Here is a 24010-nt window from a genome sequence, read left to right on the forward strand (position 1 = left end):
ATACATTTTCCACTTTGTGTAACTGGGAGACTCTGGTTAATGGACGTGCCCCGTTTACTGCTGATCATACTTTATTCACACGGCAGTGGCACAGGGACCCATGGGCTCTGTTTCAGTTGTCAGAGCAACTGTGTGAGCGCTGATGTTCCCACGTTGGTGGGTCCTTAAGTGATTTACAGGCTTCTGTGTGAGGAGGGAGAGGGAGGAAGAGAGAGAGAACCCGGGGGGGGGGGGCAGAGATGGTACATCCACACTGAGCTGGCTAATTTTTGGATATGTCACATTCACTGAACAATGAAAGTGTGCATCACAGCCAACAGCTGTTGAGAGGTGAAACAGACTTACTTTGTTTGCTCTGTTGCATCTCTGCTGGTTGAACTCCTTCCTGCTCTGTGATCACCTCTACTGCGTTTTAATGCAGCCAAAATCAGGATTCAGATGTTCTCATTTATGTATTGTTCTGTTTCTGTCATCTGACAACTGAGCAACTATAAAAAAAAAAAAAAAAGAAAAAAAAAGTGATTTGTTATACGGCCATAAAGAGGCACACAGTTTATTGATAATATCGGCTCATATAAGATCAGCTTTATCTGCATGTAAACAATATTCTATGTTTTCTTACTTTCAACAAATCCCACGAAAAGACCAACAGTGAACTGATCACACTGAAGAGTATTTTCTGTGAGGCCAAACAAATCACTGTTGCATCACACTGTTGCAGCTTTTCAGTACAGTACAGTTCTGTCATTACTATGCACTTCGTTTCAAATCTCACATTCTCTCTCCTGCTGCTGTAAATTCCCATAAGAGCAAATGGGTATTAATCCACTGCTGAAAATAGTCCCCAGCAAATACGCTATTTCCTTATGTTTGCAAAAAAAAAAAAAACTACAGTGCCCAGCTGTTTTAGGAAATTAATTAGCGTTTTTAAAAGAATGTAACTATATATTGTTTGACCTGTTTTTAAAAGATCTTTGGTAGGAACCAGTGGGAGTGGGGCTGAAATCATTTTTCTGAAGCCCAAGTTTTTCTCTTCCAGATGAAAACGTGCAGCTGGTGTTTTCTGGTTTATCCAATTTACGGAGCAAAAACACCATCTGATGCTCAACTTCTAAGCTCTGTCTGATTAAGCTGTGTGGGTCCTGCATGAAGTCAAATTTGTCATCTGCCCTTGATTGCAAAGGCAAATGTGAACATCTTTGCGAACATCCACACACACAGCCCAAAATGCATGACTGCGCACCCATAGTAAAAATAGAACAACCTGTTTCACCATTTTGGAGTATATGAGTGCTGAGGGTAAATGAAGGGGGAAAAATATGTTTGTTAAAATTTAGTCAACTTAGTGTGGATGAAGACAACTTCTGGCAGATAGAGAAAGAGAGGCAAAGACGTACAGTACAGTACAGCTACACAGAGAGCGCGAGAGACTCAGCCTGAACAGCCGCAATTAACTTCAATCCAAACTGATTAGCATGTGTCAGTCAAATTCAAATTGACCAGCAGATGAGTTCCTCACTTAGCCACGGAGAGGCTGTCAATGTGTCAATTCCACTCGTCTAAAGATTTCGATCATTACACGCTCTGTTACTGGTATGTCCATCATTTCATCAAGCACATTAAACCATTCAAAGTTCTGCTGGTAAAATACGACAATCTCTGTCTCCCCCCCCCCCCCCCCCCCCCCCCCCCCCTTTCTGTGTCTCTCGCTTTATCTGCCTCTTTTCGTTTGTATGACTGTCTCTCTCTCTCTGATCAGAGCTCTGCCCCCGTCATCCACAACCACAGCCGCCTCTCTGAAAAGCTGATCAGAGCCGAATCTACAAGTAGCTCAGCAGGAAAATGACCATGTTTATATTTAGTGTGTGTATGTTGAGTATATACGCTGGCATCTTTTAGTCTGTGTATGTGTGTGTGTGCGTGTGCGTGTGCATTATAAAGCGGGCTTCATATGGACACTATCAGACTAGGTTGTGTAAACACTCCAACACAGATAGTGTGAGAGGAGGAAGTGCCAGTGGTACGTGACTAACAGAGCATAACATTAACTGTCACATCCAATAGATCTAGTGACTGCAAGGCAGAATGTGCATGTGCGCGCGCGTGTGTGTGTGTGCGCGCGCGCAAGCTGTACTGTTGCAAGAGAGGCAGGTGATGCTTTAAGTCAGCACTCTATTTGTTTATTTTTTTTGAGAGAGACTGAATGCTTTGTGAATATACACGAGTGTGGTCAGATGAGATGAGCGCGGGGACTGGGCAGCAGCTGTTCCATCCTCGGGGGAAACGGCAGAGAGGGAAAACCTTCTGTCCTGGTCGTCATGGCAGCGAGAAACACACAGCCCCATCCGGTTTCAATCGGCGATAAATGTTGCTGATAGATGGAGAGGGAGATAGGGAGTTCTCTGCTCTGGTTTAGGTTGTGTGTGTGTGTGTGTGTGTGTGTGTGTGTGTGTGTGTGTGTGTGTGTGTGTGTGTGTGTTTGTGTGTGTGAGACAGCAAGAGGGTGAGAACAAGTGTGCAGAGGAGAGTGTGATACAAAGGCTGGGGAGGATACCAAGCGGCAAGAAAGACGGCTAAAAATATGTCTTTTGTTTAGAGGAAAAAAAACAAAAAAAACATGCCATGCTCATAAAAGACGTCTTTGTGCTGAGGCCTTATTTGAATTCTGTGCTATATAATGTCAGTGACCTGTGGTTGCCCTGGAGACCTCCATCTGCTTCAGCTTGACTGTCACATTGTTCAGAGGAGCTCAAAGCAAAGCTCACAGTGAACCTACTGTACTAGTGTTCTCATACTAAACATTCATCTCTTTCCATTAATAATGATTCAATGAACTGAAGACAGAAGCAAGCATGTAAAGTTGGAGTAGTTAAAGGTGTAATCCATAACTTTCAATGTTCAAGCTACAGTAAATGTAACACGCGAGTATCTACTGTTGATCCTGAAAAGTAGTTTTACCTCATTTTAAATGGCTGGGGAGAAATGATTCTCTTCATTTTAAATGGAAAAACAAAAGCATTTTGGTTTTCAGGTTTAACTTTGTTTTGTATTTCATACGATTTTAAAGAGATTTTCTTCTTCTCTTTCCCACAGTCAATTTCGACCACTTCCAGATCTTGAGGGCAATAGGAAAAGGAAGCTTTGGAAAAGTAAGTCCATGTTTTTCAAAGTGTTTTCTGTTTGCTTATTTTCACGACTTCCCAAAGCCCAAGGTGACATCATCGAATGACTTGTTTTGTGGGACCAACACACCATAACGGGAAGACATTCAGTTTACTATCACATTAGATAATGAATAGACAATCCTCACAACGTAGATGCAGGAAGCAGGGATACTCAAGCATTTCTGCTTGAATTAATGACTTAAACGATTAACTGATTTTCGACTATTTGTTCCAGCTCCGCATGATCCCCTTCGATTTCCTTGCAGAGGCCTTTTATCGTAAGGCGCATGTTACAAATAAAATACCAGCCCCCTCTCTGTCAGTACAATATTATCATACACAGTCTAGTGAAAGCCTTCAGGTTTAATTTGCTCGACACCAACCAGCAGCTCGGTGGAAAACAAATCTGAGGTGGCAGCAGTCATGTTTCCTCTTGCCGTTAAGCCATAGAGTGAAGAGCAATTCACATCAGCACTTACGAGTACATGTAAGAACATATAGCGACGCACATGCACACTCACGTGCACATGCGTACACACACAAAACAGACCCACGCAGCATCAATACTCTGTCCAACAACAGATAAGCAGTCTAATCACAGTAGATGGCAAGCTGTTCAATGGGAGGAGTGATGCGATCAGGGTTTGGCTGATTAACTGTGCCAGCTGGTCCACAGATCACTCTCTTAGATAGCAGTAATCACTGGCTTATTGACGCTCGTAGCACAGACAAGTAGACTACAAATAAATATGGGGTATTACACTGCTGCATATTGAAAATAGACACTATTCTCAGACACATTGTCAAAAGGGGCTAATTATGCACGGTATGATGTACACACGCAATGACAGCTACTCAGATTGCACCAGGTGTTTCATTCTGCTTTTTTGCTGCGTCACATCACACTCATGCTCCTCTCTCTTTTTTCCCCCTACTGGTGTAAGCATTCCAAGCGTCCCGGCGTTCTTATGCAATTTTGAAAAAAAAAAAAAATCTATATTCCCTACTGACATGCACTAGGAAATCTAATGAATGCTAACGCTAATGATGTCTCCCGATCTCAAACACGCACTGTTACTGTCGTGAAAAGTTAAAACGTCTTAAGAGAGGATTAAACTCGTGATCACAGAGATTAAAGAGAAATCCTGAAGTTTCCTGCCGACCTTTTCGACCTTGTTCGATGGACAACATTGCTGGTTATTGCAGCGATGTTGCACGCACACCATGTCTCCATGTGTCACACGCGATTATAGCGTTTTGGACAAACAGGGGTGAATGATGGAATTAAACTACACCAGTTTTCAATGTTGTCAAACAGATTATCAGAATTCTATTTTATGAAACCTGGTAACATTATACATCAAACACATTTTTAAAAGTAAACTAATTAGCAAAGGGGGCTAAGGGGTTTTTCTGTGTCGTGCAACATTATTAATCAATGATAACATGTGCTCCATGCTTGAAAAGCGCTTTATACAGACAGAATTATTATTATATGAGAAAACATATCATATCATGATCATAATTGAGCATGATGTGTATCATACTGGTAATGATCACCATTTATATGGATGATGTGTTTGCAGAAAGCAATATATGACTCATTCTTTTTACTGCCTTGAAGGTACTGAAATGTAAGAGATACACAAGTAGAACACCAACAAAATATTCAGGTTCTTTTGACCACAGCAATGAAGGTATTTCTTATCCCTTATGCAATCTTATCAGGTCTGCATTGTGCAGAAGAAGGACACTAAGAAGATGTACGCCATGAAGTACATGAACAAGCTAAAATGCGTGGAGCGGAACGAAGTGAGGAATGTCCTGAAAGAGCTGCAGATCATGCAGAACCTCGAACATCCATTCCTGGTCAACTTCTGGTAAGCCACCACGATTTAGCGAATGAGCGTTTGAATGTGTGGTTGTATATCTCGAGGTATGAATCAGGTCTGTAAAGTTTCCTGTGAATGACGGAGCAGATAACCATGGGTTATTTCTTAAAGAGAGCTTAGGAAATTACTTTTTCTACTTGTTGAATTCAAAGTCAGAGTGCTACAAACGTAACACTGAGTGGCTTTGACAAAGTATACTCATCCATTCATTAAATATTTTAATAAAAAGCTGCTGTGTAAAATCTTAAGCACACTATGAATGATTTCCACTTCAGCAAGTCATCCCCACAAAGGCTTGTGCCTCACACTGGTTATTACCATCAGACATAACAGCCATTTGAATGGTTTTGCAGTGCACTCTGTGTCACCTATTTGATTCTTATGGTGATTGAATCCCGTCCATTAAATCAGTGACTGTACAGACACACAAAAAGGGCAGCGCCCCTTTAAAATAAATAGCCTTTCACTCAGTGTTGGATTGAGTCTGCAGACGCATGCAGAAAGGTGTTGACCACTCCCAAGTCCCCATCCACATCATCTCACCCTTTGAAGTTGCTAAAAGGAAAATGTAGTTTGCTCACTGATCCAAACTCCACTTTTATGGACACAACTCTCTTGGTAGTTTCTTGTTTGCCTCACTACATTTGGGGCTTGAGGAAGTCTTTTCACCAACACTGAACAAGCTGAATCAAACTGTGAGCTAAACTAAGATGACTCATCAGGTACTCTTAAGTAACTCATTCATCATAATTTGTGAACCCAAGCTTATTGAGCACCAGGAATCGTACTTTTGAGATGGCTGATAAGTATGGCTGGTTAACTTCCCGTCTGAAAGGCATCATTAATTCTTGATAAGAACTCCCACTCTGCAATGTTTAAGAGGAAGCCTCCCTGCTTTTCTGTCAAGCAGAACAGCAGAGAGGAAAGGATGTCTCTCCAAAGACGAAGAATAACAGCCACAGTCCCTGCAGTCCACTTTTTAAAAAATAAAAGCATATGTATTTTTTTATTTATTGCATTATGTATTATTCCTCATTTTCATTTACAGATTTGGTTTCCTTTTTTGAGTAAGGCAGCATCCTATAAAAACATCTGAACAATTAAATGAGATAATTTGACTTGTGGCAGCAATGTTCGTAAAGCATTTTTTTGTTTTTATTTAAACTCCTCTACCCTTTGTCATCTGTCCCACTTTTCTATCCCTCTCACCTTCTTCCCTTTTCTTCAATTTCAATTCTACATATTGATGAAGGCACGACTGGCAGAATCAGTAACTGCCTTTTAATTACTAATTTGAGGGAAACAAAACTAAATCCACACACGCTGGGAATGAATAAGATAGAGAGACAGAAGCACATTAAAAAGAGGAGAGGATAGGAAAGGACGGCAAGGCACAGGAAAAGGGAGAATAGTGTGTAGAAAGAGGAGGTAGAGAAGGAAAACAAGGGAAGAATAGAGAGAAGTGAAGCATACAGACTCATCAGACAAACAATGCCAGTGCTTGCTTTCCTGCTTGATTGCTTGCTGTGTTGGACAAAAAAAAGAAGGTTGGAAGTTAATGCTTTTGGCAGCGTAAACCCCCCCTGGGTGGGGGGTGATTTCCTCTAGAGATGTGCTTGGGTCAGCGCTGTGCCCACTCGCCCACTCTCTCTCTCTCTCTCTGTCTCTCTCGCTGTGTTGAGTTGGCGTAAGTTATGATTGTCCTGAGGTAAGCGCTCAAGGTCAGAGACGGGGAGTGATTACCTGCAGGCTTATGAACCGCACTGCAGAAAACTACATGCAGAAAAACCAGGCTTTATTTTCCTTCTGTCCCCTGGCCTGTCCTCTCTTCCTCCTCTTCCTCTGTCCTCTTTTCACTCACCTCTTCTTCATCTTGTCTCACCTCTCTCCCTCCTCTTCATTCTCCTCCACCTGCTTCACTTTGCTTTTCTCTCCTCCCGCTGTCAGCGCACTTGCTACTGGTCATGACCTCAGGTGTCTGTCTGAGCACAGTGTGCAGCCTAGCAACAATCCACTCAGAAGACAGGAGCAAAACAAAAAAACGTATGAGCTTAACAAGTTATTTTCCTTCCACTCATACTCTTATGTATAATATGGGATTCGGATTTTGGAGAATCTTAAACTCTGGCGTTAAGTCTGTGGTACGGTCAGTTTATTGATGTGCCAGCACTGGCAGGGCAGCCCGTTGTGCCTGCACTGTGTAAGGGGAGCCCTTATTGGCACTGCACAGCTTTGACACAAAAGCCAGGCATCCACTCACACTGTTTCAGAGACAGACAGAGCGGAAGGGAGGATGGCAGCCAGCTTCAGATGCAGCTGTATTCAGCTTTCACTCTTGCTGCCTATTACAAGGCGGAGCAAGTGATCCTGGAGAAAGACTGTTAATATTTGAACTCGACAGCAAAACAAATACACCCCTCCCTTCAGTGATTCCTTCAAAAGCTCCGCCCCCACCAAATTCATGGATGTGCATCACCAGGGCAACGACACAATGGCATTGTGGATACTCTCTCTCATAGCTGAAGTAAAACAAAACATAAAATACAAATCAAGGACGGCAACGTTACCTGCCACAGCATTTGTAAATGTGCATCCAACCCAATGAAAACACTGTGCTAGCGAACTTGCGTTTTCAGGTTTTCATGGATGTAAAACCCTTTGCACGTAGTAAGGACAAATACAAACAATGAGACAGCAAACTGCGGCTACAGTTTCTGCTGCTGTGAGGCGAATGCGCAGAGAGGAGGAGGTGGTTTCCTATTACCAGCACACCAGTTCCACACAGAGATACTGACCGACTCTTCTGCTACGATAACTAACATCACACCAACTACATGTCTTGACAAACTGCCGAATATCCTTGGGCGAGTAATTCAACGTTACCGGAAACACAAATGTGACACAGATACCAGCTTGTAAACCAACCATTTGGGGTTAGCTATCACAAATCACTGGGCTATCAGTGGGCCAGTGGTCTCCTCATCTTGTCCCGTATCTCTTTCTTTCCCAAATTTGAGCTTTGATTGATGCAGTCTTTTCATTTTCGTCCTTGTCAGTGAAAAATTGATACTTGTATGCAAACGTCACTGGGCTCCACTAGGATAATCTTGCAAGGAAAAGTGAAGATATATAGGGACACCTCATTTTAACATGCATTTCAATGCAAACTGGATTGAAGAACAGCTTTTCAACTTTCACTAAATGTTTGAGTCTCAAATTTTCGTTCATCGTTCATTCACTCAAGTGAAACTAGCCAGCCAACATCACGATGGGCAGCCACTGTTCGACGTAGCGCAACCGCACAGGAGCTATTTGTGATCCAGCTGCCTGTTGTTGACATAATCAAAGAACCACCATATTAAGTAAAGATTTTGTATTGTATTCATTCACTCCACCCACCACCACGACACAAGCAATGACACCTGTGAAGAGATGATTAAGTCGATTATAGACTAGGAAATCTCCTGGGAGAATGACGGCTCAATTTACAGCGGAAAGAAAGTGCATCTGTCATTGTGCAACTACAACAGGAAGACAATAGCGCTTTTGTTTTCCCTGGTAGCTATCGGTAGCGTTCCCCACGCATTGGAAACGGTGGACGATGGAACAACCACAGTTACCGTGGAAACTCTACCCAGCAGGGAGGGAGACAGAGTGATAGACACCAAGCTAAAAGCGAACCTTAGACAAGGATTCACTCAAAAGCTTCGGGACTTGAGAAGATTCAAAACCGACATTCATTTGGTTGAAATGTTTTTCCACTTTAAGGAATTATACCATCACAAATCTTCATTATTTTTTTTTATGCCAACTTTGTTTAACTGTGTGATTAAGATTTCACAACTTTTATCAAAGTCTATTGGACAGTTCATCCAATGACATCTCCAATGTCTAACCTCAATGACAAATGTATGATGCAACACGGTATTGTAAATATAAAAACATTGCGTAACTGTCAAAGGAAAAGAGGAAGTACATTAACAAAAGTCTCAAACCTTGTGGAGTAAAAGCTTCACTTGCTTCAGGGAAATGTTTTTGTTATTATGTAATCTTACTAATGCATTTCATTTCTATGCAGAACAATACACCATTCATGCGCATTTACTTCTTTTAGAAAACCAAACAGTGGTGACGTAATGGCCCAAAAAGGCAATGACAAGTATTACCCAAGCATATATAGCATACATACCAGATATGATGTATTGTATACAGTCTGCTTAGGTATAAGCTACATGAATGAATGAATGGAGGGAGCCAAGACAAGCTTCATTGAAGAGCCCGATAATATAATAATAAAAGTAAGAAATAGCAAGATCTGCTTGTACCTAAGGTACAAACTATATCCTTGTTTATCTGCAAACTGTGCACGTCCTCATTATCACTGCAGGCATTGCAGAACACTAGAAAGCAACATGTCAAGTATTTGGCCTGATGTCAAGGTGACCTGGTGAAATGGAAGACTATAAACTCAGGGGTGGTAAAAATAAGAAAATATCCTAATCCAGTACTGTTACTGAGCCTTAATGTTAAAAATCTAAGTCGAAAGACCTTTAACAGTAAAAGCAAAAAGTAGTTTACGTTCCCCCGGATTACTTAAATAAGACTTCGACATCACTTCACTCACAAACTGTAAGTGGAATTTTAGTGTCGTATTTAATATGCGAGTATATTCAATTCCCTTGTGCTTTTTTTGTAAGGGATGTGTGCATGTTTTTTTGCATGAGTGCCTCCCGGCATGTGTGCCCAGGGAGTATTAGACACAGACTGATGGGAGCTGTCAGTCAAAGGGAGGTGTTTGGAGATGGGGTGGAAGGGAGGTCAGAAGGCTGTCGGCATCGATCCAACACGTCACAGTCTGAACGGTTGGCCGGCTGTGTGCGTTTCAGCAAGGGGCCTTCGTCAGATGGTGTGTGTGTGTGTGTGTGTGTATGTCTAATCACTGTAATTGCAACATCTTGAGCTAAACAACAAAGTCTTGATTGACTATTTTATTACTGAGGTTCACTAACGTGGTTTTTATGTCATGGGCATTCAATAGAAAAATGGTAATTAATAAAAATTACTCGACAGTTTAGAATGAAGAGGTTTCGTTCATTTACCTCATAAAAGATGTTCAGGTAACAGAAGATGGGTTATTGCGAGTAAAAGAAAAAAGTCCTCACGAAGGAGTCCAGTCATGATCTGGTGCAAGTGATATTCTCATTTCAGAGAAGGTATACATCCAGGAACATTGCCAATATTACCATTACTTTCATAAAAAGAAGTGTTTATTTAAGCATATACTGTAATGTAATTAAAAATTGTGAATTTTTCGCTGAACACTGCAGTCTGAGGAGCTGTCCTGTTTGATTTAGGGGCCATAATCTCTTTCAAACAGGAATTATATGCGTTTTTTTCCTTCAGTAAAAAAATGAAATCTAACATAATTTGGAAATTACAGTCCTTAAGTATTTTTCTGCTTAACTGTGTGGCGTCACATGTCATAACGGTTACTTTTTTTGAAAGAAGGAAAGGAAGTACGGACACGTTACCATTACCCACCGTGCTTTCTGGAGACTTCCATTACTGGAGTGGCCTGGGGTGCCTCTGCCTCTAAAAGCTCCATGCAGGATGCTCTCCCATCAGACTGACTGCCTGGAGGCCACCAAGAGGTCACATTGAAATGCATGTGAATCGGAGCATAGACAGACACCAAAAGAATGAGAGACGGAGAGATAGAGATAGAGGGAGAGAGATGGAGGAATGGGGGAAAAAGAGAAACAACAGGAGAGAACACGTGGAAGCTGGAGAAACGAAGGCTTGATGCCAGGAAGAAAAGTCTGCACCACTTCAATGTACAGGTGCTAATCTGCAGTCTGAATGCTGCTCTCTACTTTCAACCAAAAATGCTGGCCGAGGCAACAAGGAGCTGCTAGATACAAACAGAGATAGTCAACAATTTAGCGCTATCATTATTTTTTGCTACTGTTATGAAGTTCCTGTTATTTATTAGTTATAAAGGTCACAGAAAGTGATGTATAATGTAAAACAGCCCATAAAATCCTCACAAAAGCTTTTATTTATTTTTGATGCAAATGTCCATATTGCAGCCGTGAAAACTAGTGTGCCGTCATATGCCGCTAATTTGGGTGTCAATTGTTAATTCTTTATACTTACTTATTATGTGTTCAAGGAGAAGAGAGTAAAACCGACAAAGTGCAAATTGGATCACTTGGTCACAGCTGCTCGGCTGTGATGCCACTATTTTCCCCCTCACTTCTTTCTTTCTTTTTTTTCTTTTTTCCTTGTTAAAAAACATATTACTCAGGAGGCGAGTTCTCAAATAATTGCAAAAGATCATTTTCAGTCACATTTTCAAACATAAAAGTATAAAAGCCAATGTTCAGCTTCAACGTGAAAAACAGGCTCTTTTTAATCATATTAGTCATATACCCAGTCCCATTAATGGTAACATGGGTAACTTTTATGACCCAGAGCATACCTGTGACAAACAACTTAATGAGTACCATTTCTAATTCATTTTGACAGCAGTGGCAGGTGGCCAGAGGAGACTTCATTCATATTCAAGCACTCTCCAAGTACCATGTCACCATTTCAGCGAGAGGGAGGGGGTGGGGGGGGCTTTTATTGTCATAGGAGACCAATTTACACTGTAAGTATTGTGGAGATATTGCTGAAAGAGCATAAAATAGAAAGCTCAATTAGCACCAGGTCAGCCAGCCCCAGAGGGATGCTGTTGATTTGCAGCTAACACTGTATGTGTAGCACAAGAAATTATTATTAAGTGCAATAATTTGAGCTTATGCAGATAATCAAGTGCTGAAACAGCAAACAAAAAAAAAATACTGTATAGCATATGTGTGTTTTTACTAGTGGACATGCCTGCTTGCGTGTGTGTAGGCCTATATCTAAGAGTATGTACTGTATGTTATATTTGGGACTTTATTAAGACTTATAAAACAAGGTTTTCATTTTAAAGTAAAAGGTGCCAAGCTCATACAACTGGCTGCTGGATGGCAGTAAGTGTGTCTGAGCCTTTTACTAATCAGTGTACTGTACTGTGCCTCCCTGTGTGCACAACCACACCAGGCTGTCGGCCCTCTTTATGGCAGCTTTGTTCCTGACCGACCACGTGAGAGATTGCTGTTAGTACCACCTTGGCTTTGTGAAGACTTGTGGGACAGAAAACATGGGAGCCGCAGCCAAGCATGAGAGCTAGTTTTCTACTCGATTAAACTGGTTTCACAGTGGAGGTCCCAAGTGTACTATCAATTGACTTGGACTTAGTGTCCGTCTTTAACACTTAATCCAAGCTCCTCATCCAGGATGTGAAAAGTCATCCAGTAGCTATGTATGTTTAAGTAATAATACACTGCATTTGTATATACATATCTACTTTGGCTTTTTTCAACACACTAAATTGAAAGAAATTAAAGGTAACGCTTGCAGTAAGTAAATCAAGTTTTTTTTTTGGCCCCAATCTCAATCTGAGTCCTTTAATATTGAGTATCAAAACCAGTCCACTGAAATATTCCAGGATCAGCTTGGGACATTAAAATGAAAAAATAAATAATGACATATTAAATAGTTAATAAGTATGAGTACCTAATCAAAATTAGTAGTTAATGAAATTGGAGATTAAAGTCTAGAAAAATCCAATGGACCCACAACACCAGAAGGAATTGTCTCATTGTATAGATTATATACAAAAACAATTAAATAAATAAATACGTAAACTGCTGTTTCCCTGGAAAAAGCCAATGTTTCTCTGCCAGGAAAAAGAGCAATTAAAGGTCCAGGTTGTGTCTCCTAAATGCTTGTGACAGCAGCCACTTTACCACCTTAACTAACTCTGCTGGGTTAGAGGTATTTACATTCTAGGTGTATGGGTGTGTGTGTGTGTGTATGGAGAGAGAGAGAGAGAGAGAGAGAGAGAGAGAGGCCTGTAAAGAGAGGGAGAGAGAATGAGCAACAGACACTTAAATCAAATGATTGATAGTTTGGTGGTAAGATGGAGTCCATCCAGCAAACACAGACTGCTGTCTAGCTCACACTTCAAACCGCTGAAAAGCTTGTTTTCCTTGCCTTGGTTTATAGTTTTCAGCTAGCCTTGTTTTTAGCCTCGGTTATCACAGTTTGGATCATGAATATTTCACACATTTCAGCTTTGCTTTTTTTTTTTTTTTTTTTTTTTTTAAACGTCCACCTTTTTGCATGCTTGGTCTCACAATATTGCACTTGATGAATGTTTATTTCCAGTACCATGTTTCCCTCTCTTGACAATATTTCTATAAACTAATAACAAGTCTCCATTTGTGATTGATTAGTTTACACGGGTACATGGAAGCAGAGCAGGAGCGCTGTGGATAATTATGCAGAAATCTTTTGACCACCTGTGAAAGAGATTTGTGTCGGTCCCAAAAACTACAAATCCTGTATCAAAGTGAAGCATCGCTTTGATATTTAAGAGAATGTGATGTTAATATGACGCCTGTTTGATCTGTGCTTCCCCTCTCTCTGTGCCAGACTCATGTGTCATATCATTTTCCAACACTCTCTCTCTCTCTCTCATATTCACACGCACGCACGCATGCACGCACACACACTCATTGATCCACTCTGTTGCTTCAGTTATCACTGCCTTACATCTAACAGCAGCAGCTGGAACTTTGATATCTTCCAGAGTCTTTGTAGACTCCCAGTAGAAGTCCACTCTTTTCAGAATGCGTTTCTTTTAAGTATAATTTTGTCTCCTTCTTCCTGAGGATATAACTCATAGATGTGTCATAGATTGTCATAGATGCTTTAAAAAATACAGGATTGATTAGAGTCCACATATAACATTAACAAAAGGTGTCTGTCATTTGGACTGAACAGAAGAAGACCAATAAGGCGTGTAGGCTGCAGCCATAGCTTGTTAAACCTAATATAAAAATTTGGAAATTTCAAACACTTTTCAGTCCTCACAATAAGTAATGTTACTGAAGCACATGGATGCATATACAGATATATCTATAATATACACACACATACAAACAAGCTTGCACACATACACACATGCACATATTTAGCGTATATACACAAACACACTGATACACATATAGAGTGGGGTAGCTTTTTTCAATACGTTAGATCAACAGAAATTTATTTCATACATTTTTTTTTCAATTTCTACATTATTTACTTTCTTTCTTCTTCTAAACTAAACTAAAATGACAAACTGTTGTATTTACATTCAGGAACAGCTCACTGATTTCAAACCCTTTCTTCACTTCCTTCAGCTGTGCTATTTAAAAACTGCAGAACGACATATTAACCTCTTCTCATATCTTTCTTTTTTTTTCTTTAAAACTGAGATTCATTAGTAGAGAATTGTTTTTTGATGCGCTGTGATGAGATTTCTGTCAGTGTTATGAATGAGGAAGTTATTTTATAACGGCACATAATAATACTTAATGATGCATGCGTGTTTTAACAGAAACATGAAGCTGAGAAGGAAGGAGAACTATATACTGTACTGAGTGTGTGTATATGCGAGGGTATCTTCATGCGGCTCTTTGTGACTTTGGCAAATGTGCGAGCATCTTCAGGACGGGCATCTCGCAGATAGTCTTTCCAATCAGATATTAAGTGGTCTCAGCATTATCTGAGCCTTAGCAGACAGTTTGGAGTCAGCTCAATCAATCCCCATCCATCCAGCGCAGAAAAGCACCAACTCCAGTTTATTGGAGAAGGGCCCCGAGGAGGGGGGTTCACCAACGTGGCAAAAAACTACCCTCGGTCATTGAGCACTGAGTCTCAGCCAAGATGGATGGTCCTGGCAAATATCTGCCGGTAGAAACCCCTAGTCGACAATGAAACCTCTCGGAAGTGTTCAATGAAATTCTAGCCTGTTTGTTTTAGCTCAGGAACATCTTGAAGGACTTAAGAAGGGCGGCAGCGTTCTCCAAATTTACGGAAGATCTGAATTTGCACATGTAGGACGTTGTGTTGCAAACAGTACACAGAGCAGCGCTTTAGGCGAGCCAGGAAATGTTGGCTGGTGCAATTTTTTTCATAATATTTTTGCATAAATTAGTTTCTTGTGGGGGAGAAACTAATTAGCTCGTCATTTAGAAAGGATGGGGGGACTAAAAGCATGGCCCCAGCAGGAAGCTCGGCTTGTAAAATCAGTGATGATTTGTGCAACAGCTTCTTAAATGGTGACATAGTGGGCTGTATGCTGATACAGGCTTTCCGGTCATGCCAGTGCTTGATTGATGGATGAATAAATGGATGACCACAAGTTGCATTCCCCACAGAAAATTCCTCACACACTAATGGATGACTGATGAATGAGCAAACAAATGCTTGGTACCGTATGTGCTAAAAGACAACGTTTAAAAGTACCATTGAGCAGAAAGGAAAACATTTAAAATAACTTAGATCGGATGATATTTAATTCATTAAAAAGTAAGTGACATTCTGTACGACTTTGGCACTTTCCCTGTTGGAGACACCTAAACAGACAGTTCCGTTTTCCCCTGCCAAATCTTTAGACCACAAACTGACATAAGGAATATTTAATAGGTGTAATGGTCTGCTTTAATGAAATGGCAACAGCTTGATGGAAAACCTGCTCGCCCTAGAGAGGGACAGAAGCAGGGAGGGGAGACATCTGAGCAGACAGTGTCGCTGAGCAGGTGCAGATTTTTTTTTTGCTATAAATAATGATTTTCACAGCACCGATGTTGATGGGATAGGAGACACACACATGCTCAATAACACTGTGCACTTCACTCCATGTAAGGTAAAAGAAAAAAAAAAAAAAAAAAGCCAGGATAATCTGTTTGTTGATGTAATCAGAGGAGAGATTATGTTGTCTGTGTTGACTGTCCTCATTTGATATTTGCTGTAGAAAGCAAGAATGCCTTGTATATTACTGATACTAAATGTGAAACCTTACTACTGTAGTTCTTAAATAAAAACAATAGTTTCATCAGACATAAACAGAATATGAAAAACAATGAATAGAAGAAAAAGAGAGACAAAGAAATAAAAGTAAGAAAGTTTTTACACCCTTTACAGTAGATTGTGTGTCAGAACTACCTGCCTAAGTATCATCGCCACTTCTGTAATAAAGAATTTTCTTAGCTTGGTAGCCTTGAAGGCATGGTAATGAGTATTGCCTCAGGCATGACACAGTCAATATGTAGGTGCTCCCTCTGCAAAGTGAAGGAGTGTGATGACTGTGAGGAGTGTTAAAGAGCAGAGCAGCGTCAACCCTCAAAGACCCTGGGAGGCTCCGGTGGTTGTGTTCTCAGACATCATGGGATTGAAACACTGATTGGGGATTTTTGTTCCATTTGTTCTTGTCGAAACCTTCTGTACTAAGGTCTTATATACTGTCTTATAAATGCTGATTTGCCCGAGGAGCTCAAGGTTGACATGAGTTTCATTTGCACTCGTCATCCTCTTTTTATTGCTGATGAGTATAAAAGTTGCAATGTTGTCAATGTTGCAGCGATCCAGAAAGTTATATTTAAAAACAAAATCTGCTTAGATAGAGAACCCATATTCCTCTAGCATGGGCTAGAGGAATATGGGTTCTTTATAAAATAAAGAGGGTTTTTGTGCTAGTCTCATCATTTAGGATCCCTACTTGTACATTGTTTTATGGTAAATATGTGATTCTTATCTGTGGCTGTCACTTTCTGCTTCTTCCCCTCCTAACCTCTACTTCTACTCACCCTTCATTTCCCTCATCTTCTCCTATGACTTCCACATCTCCATACCTGCCTTCCCCTTCAACCCCCCCCCCCCTGTTATTTCCACACTCATTTCTGATTTCGTCTCATTCTTGATTGCATGACTTTCTCTTGCTTCTACCTCCCTAAATCCCTTTCAACATCACTCCTCACTCCTGCCCCCCCCTTTCCCCTGCAGGTATTCCTTCCAGGATGAGGAGGACATGTTTATGGTGGTGGATTTGCTCCTGGGAGGAGACCTGCGCTACCACCTCCAGCAGAACGTCCACTTCTCAGAGAACACCGTCAAACTCTACATCTGCGAATTGGCCCTGGCTCTGGGATACCTCCGCACCAAGCGCATCATACACAGGTGAGGCGGCCTTTTTTATATTTCCTTTCTCTGAACCCTTGTTCCTTTGTTTAATATATCACCGTTTGTTTAATAAAATTTAATAATGCAGGGAAAGGTCTTGTTTTTAAACAAAACACATGACAGAAATAGCCTCTGACTGGCTGCCCCATTATTCTCTTTCTGCTACAGTATGTGCCCTCCTTCTGTCTCTCATCCTTGTTGTTTTTCCACCACAGCCGAGTTTGAGCATCAAGCACCCCCGGTGTCCTTTTCTCCTTGGCTGTCCACTTCCATATTATTTTCTAATACGACTGCTCCACCGCTGTGCAGAAAGGTCAAGCTGTCTTGACATGAAGGTCACACCTGACACAACAGTTTACCCTGAGCTGCAGATTATGGCCATCATGAAATGCACCAGTTCAGTCTATGCTGCTGTGTCGATGCCTTATCTAATTTGTAAAATGCACGTTAAGTGCTTTTTAGGCAGAAATATCTGCTGCTATGGCAGAGCCACAGACTTGCAAGGCCAAGGGAGACATGGCTACAGCCCAATGTTATTATTTTAAGTTGTTGTGTGACTCAAAGAGCTTGGGATATCCTGTTACAGCCGTTGGTGCTGCCAAAATACATTGATAATACTGGGTGAAAGAAAAGTTAAAAACTGACTTCCTCACTCATAACACATAACAATCTACGTCATTCATAATGAGACGATGGAGATAAGATAAACAACTAGAGCTACCCTGTCTCGGTAAATATATTCTTAGTTGCTTTGCCAAATGCATTTTGGAGGCAACATATTCAGGGCTGTTTTTGTTTTGTTTTTTCAGCCCAGCAAGTGTGTCATTGTTAAATTGCACACAAGTCAAACTGAGTTCATCAGCACAGGATTTTAACTCCAGAGACCAGGATTTGAGTCTAATGTCCCCCATGATGTTAACATAGCTTCTCAAATTGTGGGTTCATTTATCTCATTGGTAGAGGAAAACTAGGCCTTTATTTGAAACAAGCTCATATCAGAGACTTTTATTCCCAAGTTCCCCCTGTTCTCCTGTTAGTGCAAACTCAAAATGTCCATACACATACTCTTAAGTTTCTTTTCTCTAACACAAATACTGTTTTCGTTCAGTGATAAATTCCCGTCTTCACATTTGGAAGTTTATGTTGCTATGTTGAGCTACTGTCAAAGAAAGTCAACCATTTCTATATTTTTCACAATAGTCTTGTGAAGAGGAATATCCACACTATTTTTCACAATGACTGGAATTAGGGCTGTGGGAATGCACATTAGAATTTACGATGTGAGCTCTTGAAGGTGGATTTTAAAATGAAAAGTTACAGTAGTTGTGAGCCAACTAAACCAGTTGGTAAGGTTGAGCAATGATTGTGGTTTTGGCTAAAAATTTGAAAAAGTCAACACTTCCTTACTCACTTATTTATAGCTGTCTTTTTTAAGATATAGCCAAAACAAGCGCTTTGGGTTTCCTGAACATAACCATAAAAACATTAAGCATGATATATTTACCAATTATATAGAAATAACAATGAAATACCCTGATGAGCAATATTTTAAACATTTGCTCATGTTGATAAAAAAATACAATCAGAGGGAATTACATTTCTTACTAAATTTTTTTTGCTGATGCAATTTATTAGCATCATTTTGTAGGCGGACCTCAGACAAAGAAACTCCACCAAAGCACAACATAATGTATATGCCTTTGCCTTTAATGACTCTTACAGTACTGTGAGTGCATACATTTTTTAGCATGGACGACCTGAGTAGCGCATGAGTAGCGCTTTGCTTCAGTCTCTGAGGCACTGTCCAAATTCCATCTACAGCTCAGGTCTCCTCCTCCACTCTTGTGACTGAGACAGGAGACGTCACTGCAATGGAGAACACTAATTTATCAACACCCCCTGATAACAAATTACACCATTTAACTTAAAGTAGACTACTTGCTCTTGTCCACGCTCTCAGACCTCCACAGAGGAGAGAGGGAGAGAAATAAATGGGATAGATTATTAATTTCCGTATTCACTCACTCCATAGAGGCATATGAATATTTCAATTATGTTTTCTATTTTAGTGCTGGAGAGGACAGACCTGCCACTTGATGTGCAGGTGTTGGGGGCGTTTGTTTAGACGGAATCAACATCTTTTCAATCTGCATTCATTAGCTTCAAATAGAAAGAGGAGCTGAAAGTAACTCTCAGCTCATCTCTATGGAAATTGAATTTATAATTTCCTTCCTCAGATGTGGACGTGCTGACTTTGGTGCAGCGAGTGAGTGCACTTAATGCCCTGAGAATGTGCGTGTGTTCGTGTATGTGTGTTTGTGTGTGTGGATATGTCTGTGTACATGTGTGTATGTGCAGGATGTGCACATTCTCCTTCCGTTGGTCTTTCAGGATTTTGATGATAATGAGGGGAGTAATGATGATAATGACATTAATCGCATGCAACATGACGATAGGATAATTATGTTATTTACAAGTTTGATCATGACTACGACAGAATATGTTTGGCAGTCGTTTGGTTCAGGATGACGGGAAGATGTCCACATTAGTTAATGTATGCTTTACTTATTCAGGAAGTCTCAGTGAGATAAACATCTACTTTGAAAGAGAGACCTGAGAACAAATTGCATGCTGTACAAGTTCACAACACGACAAATCAGTCACGCAAACCAGTCGTCACACACACGGACGCACTAATTACAACAGTCAAAAAATTTTGTTAAACTTTAAAGTCCCTAAGAGGAATGACTGTCTAACTTCTTACATTGCAGTAAGGTGCATTGTACTGGAAACCAGTGGAGTTGGTATGAGAAATTTAAAACTAATTACTACTATTCTGTGATCTGGTGTCATCACTAATCTCAACGCAGGGTGTTAATTATCTTTGAAACTTATAGATGGCCTACAAAGAAATAAATAAATTAAAAAAAGATACAAAGCTTCCAATGGTGAGTGAGATAGCTGCCTCAACTAATAAACTGGATGGTATTTCAGTAAATTGTGCCTAGTTGTGTAAGGGAAGAGGCAGCAGAACGAGAATACAGGATATTTCCATAGTCCAGTGATGATAGTATTGTGAATAATGGATGGAATAATGGATTTAGTTTTTTTTGAAAGGATAAACTAACTGTGTTCCGATAAGAAACCAATTTGAATTTTAGTTTTTGAGCAAGGTGTTTCACATGAGTTTCATAGGACAATGGGCTTTAAAAAAAAAAAAAAATATTTCAAAGTATTTCAATGCTGAACTGAATTGATTACATTTCCACTGAGTAGAAGAGGTCTGAGAGTCATCACAAGCAGACTGCAATCTGAAGAAGGGCTAGTTTGTAGTGGAGACAATGGTATACAAGATGGTATCATCAGCATATAAACGAACATAGCAGTAGTTGGAAAATACAGTAAATAGTGGGGAACTTTATATTTATCCTTGTGGGAAGGCTTTATGAATGATTTTAAACCATTGACCAAAAGTCTGTGGATCCCACCTGGGTTCTACACAGACTGAACAGAAATTTTGATTCAGTAATATGAATAGAAGTTATTTTATTATCTTGGTTGGACATAAGGTTTGGCCTGTTTGAGGTCAGGGTGAAGATCTTAACAGGAGTTCTGTCTCTGCCTCTTACTATACTGGGATCCGTTATAGCCCAACAGCTGTGACATCAACAGACATCTGTGTCAAGTATTGCTAATTATTTTCAGTAATGAGATCTTCCCTACCTTGCCACTGTATGGCAAATATGAACGATCTCAGGGGAGTGAGAGGGAGCAGGACAGGAGTTTGGCTCATCTTGGTAGAGCCTGCATGGAAAATAAAAGAGAGGGCAGCGTCATCATGGGATATACAGGAGCCTCTGAGCATGAAGTATGATGCAAGGTGGAAGTTAATTGATTTCCCTCAGGTTATTAAGTGGAAGTGAATTTTCATTAAATCTAAGAAGTAAGAAAGCATTTTGGAAGTGTTTAAAATGTACATTGTATGTTGATATTGGAGATAAAGTTATAGACCAAGATAATTTAAAAGTGATATAATTTCACAGTTTGTTTCAACAAACTTGTGGAAATGTCTGACTGCCGGTCTTTCATTCTCTCACAGATTTATTTTTTTAAACATTTTGCAATATTTCCAGATGTAAGCAATTAGTAGAGAAAAGAAAAAAGAGAAATGAAACCAGACCATGATCTTTCCTTAACCATAACCATGTGCTGTGAACGCCTAAACATAACAGTTTAATAATGATGTAGTCAGTACAAATGGATATTGTACTGCAAGATTGAATATTTTAGCAAGAAACAAATAAATTGTCTAAGATCAGTATTATGTTTCCTACAGAATGTATTTGCTGTTGCACTTTAGTTGTTCATATACATCGTATTCTAGGATTTTGCATATGTCATAGTAGTCCTTCTCCAGACTTGTGTAAATCATTTTGTTGTGGGGGGCGAAAAAAGAATTGTTGTGAATTTGCATTTTGAGACATCACGTTTAGAAATATGATAAACCTCAGGGGTGTCATATCTGATTCAACCTAATTCAGGGTTGGTTAGTGTTTTTAACCGTAAACTCTTTGGGGAGTTTGAATTACTAACAACAGAATGTGTCTAAATTAGATGACATCTTCAAAGACTTGATGAGTCTCTCCAAAAAAGTGGAAAGATAAATGTGATAAAGTGTGTGACAGGGGAATCCATATGTGTGTGTGTGTGTGTGTGTGTGTGTGTGTGTGTGTGTGTGTGTGTGTGTGTGTGTGTTTGTGGTTGTGGAGGGTTGTGCATACGTTAACCTCACCACAACCTCTTTGACATCAACACCACTTATCTCTGGCTGAATCCTCAGGTGCATTTCAGTGCCTCCTGGAATCCTCGTAATGGAAAACCTTACATGTTGTCTGCCAGCAGACGCTCTGAACAAGTCAATATGCCTCAGTGTTTTATTTTGGGAATATATTGCCCATTAAAGTGGTTAAGGTACTGCATGTTTGGCTCTTCTCAAACCGACATTAATGGACTGTGATCCCGCAAACATACCTTCAGCTCACAGTTAAGGTCGAAGCTCCTATTGTGAATCATAACTCTGGTTGAATCTCAAAGTGAAACATGTACAGTGCACACACTGTAGTAGCACCCTGGTCTAAGTCATTGGTAATAACAAAAGTATTAACAGATTCTCAATATTTAAAAATCTGATGAAAATGGACATTCATTTTACAAAATCCAGTAAGATATCTCTTCAAGAATATTGTACGTGGTTGCTACTGGTAAGTCTTCTATTATAGGAATTACTTAATATAAAGTACAGAATCTTGGTCTATGCAATGCATTTTGCATTTGTTGTTTGATTTGTTTCTGTTTTGTTTGTTTGTTGCTGTTGTACAAAGAGGAGAAGCAGTCATTTGAATGTGTCGACAGGTATCAGTTTGACTCTTAGAAGTCACTGTTGATTCTTTTTTAAGAATAGCGCTGGTGATATATGATTTACTTATTGTCAAAGAAACCCCATGAAAAGACCAAAACCATAATAACAAATATTATATGTGTAGCTCATGTTCTTTCATTAACATTAGCATTATAGATTATTTTGACTCCCACATACACCATCCTTCTGCTGTAGATATTAACTAGAGCTCCAAATGTGTGTTAATCCACAGCTGAAAAATAGTCCCCAAAAAATACTTAAAACTACTTAAACCTGTTTGAGTCAAGTTTGCTCCAGTGCTCAGCTGAATCTACATTTGGTAAATATAAGACACTTTTTAAAATTTTTTTATTAGAGATTTTCATCTTTAGTTGAAACAATTGGGCTTTAATGCCACAAACAGAGTGGGTGTGGGAGTACGTTCTGATGCTATTGAGAGACAGAATAACACACATTATTAGTTTTGGTCTTTCAGTGGAAACTGTGCAGTCTATTTATTCAGATTCCCATTTCTTATAGAAATAAACTAAAAACGTAGTGAGACCCTGCTGTCTCAGCAGTAAGCCTATTTCAGCCAAGGAGGATTCTCTTTTGCAAGCTTAGATCTCTTTTCCCCATCTCTTCTCCCCTGCCTCTGTCCCTCTCACACATACACAAATATAAAGTACCTTTCCCTCATAATCTCACTACGTTTTCATCCCCCCTTTTTTTTCCATCTTGTGCTATTTTCTCTACCTACTGTACTTTTATTTCTTTCCCATACTCTTCTCTCCCTCATCCTCATTTCTTAGTCTTAGCGTCTGACTCTTTCTCTGAGGGAGCGGTATCTCTGCTCCAAATAATTTATTTGCTCCTACATCCTCTTCTCCTCTAGAGGCCTTTAGCCAAGCTGCCAAAAGGGAATATGGTCTTAATTCACCTATCTGGTTAATTGAAGGTGAAAGAAGAGTCTCAGTGGGTCCTCTCATGGATGGTTCTTAAAATGAAAAGATACTATAGAGTACTGCAGATTGCATGGAGGAAGGCGAAGTCGTTACTCTTACTCTCCATCAGCTCCTCGAAATAGAGAGCGTTTGTCATGTCTTCAAGTGAAGTATTCTTTATTCATGGAGTGTGTTAATGTTTTATTTCCTAGCAGAAGTAGAAAAAGAAAGAACCACGAGGAAGCGGAGGGAGGGAAGGTGGGAGAAATTATACGCTCATATTTCATAAATGCAGATTAAGGTGCCAGCTGGTGCCAGCTCTACGATTTCCACCACGAAATGGTGAATTGAGCGTTATCGTTGTCGAAAAATCTCCCACAGCAGCAGCAGATTAGCTGATGGGAGGAGGTTTGGGCTCTGAACATGATAGAATGTTTACCAGCAATTCTGCTCCAAAAAGATCACTAATTGCCTTGCTTGTGTATCTAACTCACGTGGCTGCCTGTATAG

The 24010-nt window shown here is 40.1% G+C and overlaps 1 protein-coding gene across 1 annotated transcript in view; it reads left to right on the forward strand.

Annotated features, from left to right (window-relative positions):
- The window catches only part of stk32a (serine/threonine kinase 32A), a 63205-nt gene that overhangs the window by 4766 nt on the left and 34429 nt on the right, over positions 1-24010 (forward strand). Inside the window, exons 3-5 of the mRNA XM_023429348.2 lie at positions 3094-3149; positions 4893-5044; positions 16982-17155. Of these exons, the coding sequence (XP_023285116.1) occupies positions 3094-3149; positions 4893-5044; positions 16982-17155 (382 nt within the window). The remainder of the gene's footprint in view (positions 1-3093; positions 3150-4892; positions 5045-16981; positions 17156-24010) is intronic.

The sequence above is a fragment of the Seriola lalandi genome, unplaced genomic scaffold (genome assembly GCF_002814215.2).
Source record: "Seriola lalandi dorsalis isolate HSWRI2012SDOR001 ecotype SW California unplaced genomic scaffold, Sedor1 jcf7180002054893, whole genome shotgun sequence".
NCBI lineage: Eukaryota > Metazoa > Chordata > Actinopteri > Carangiformes > Carangidae > Seriola > Seriola lalandi.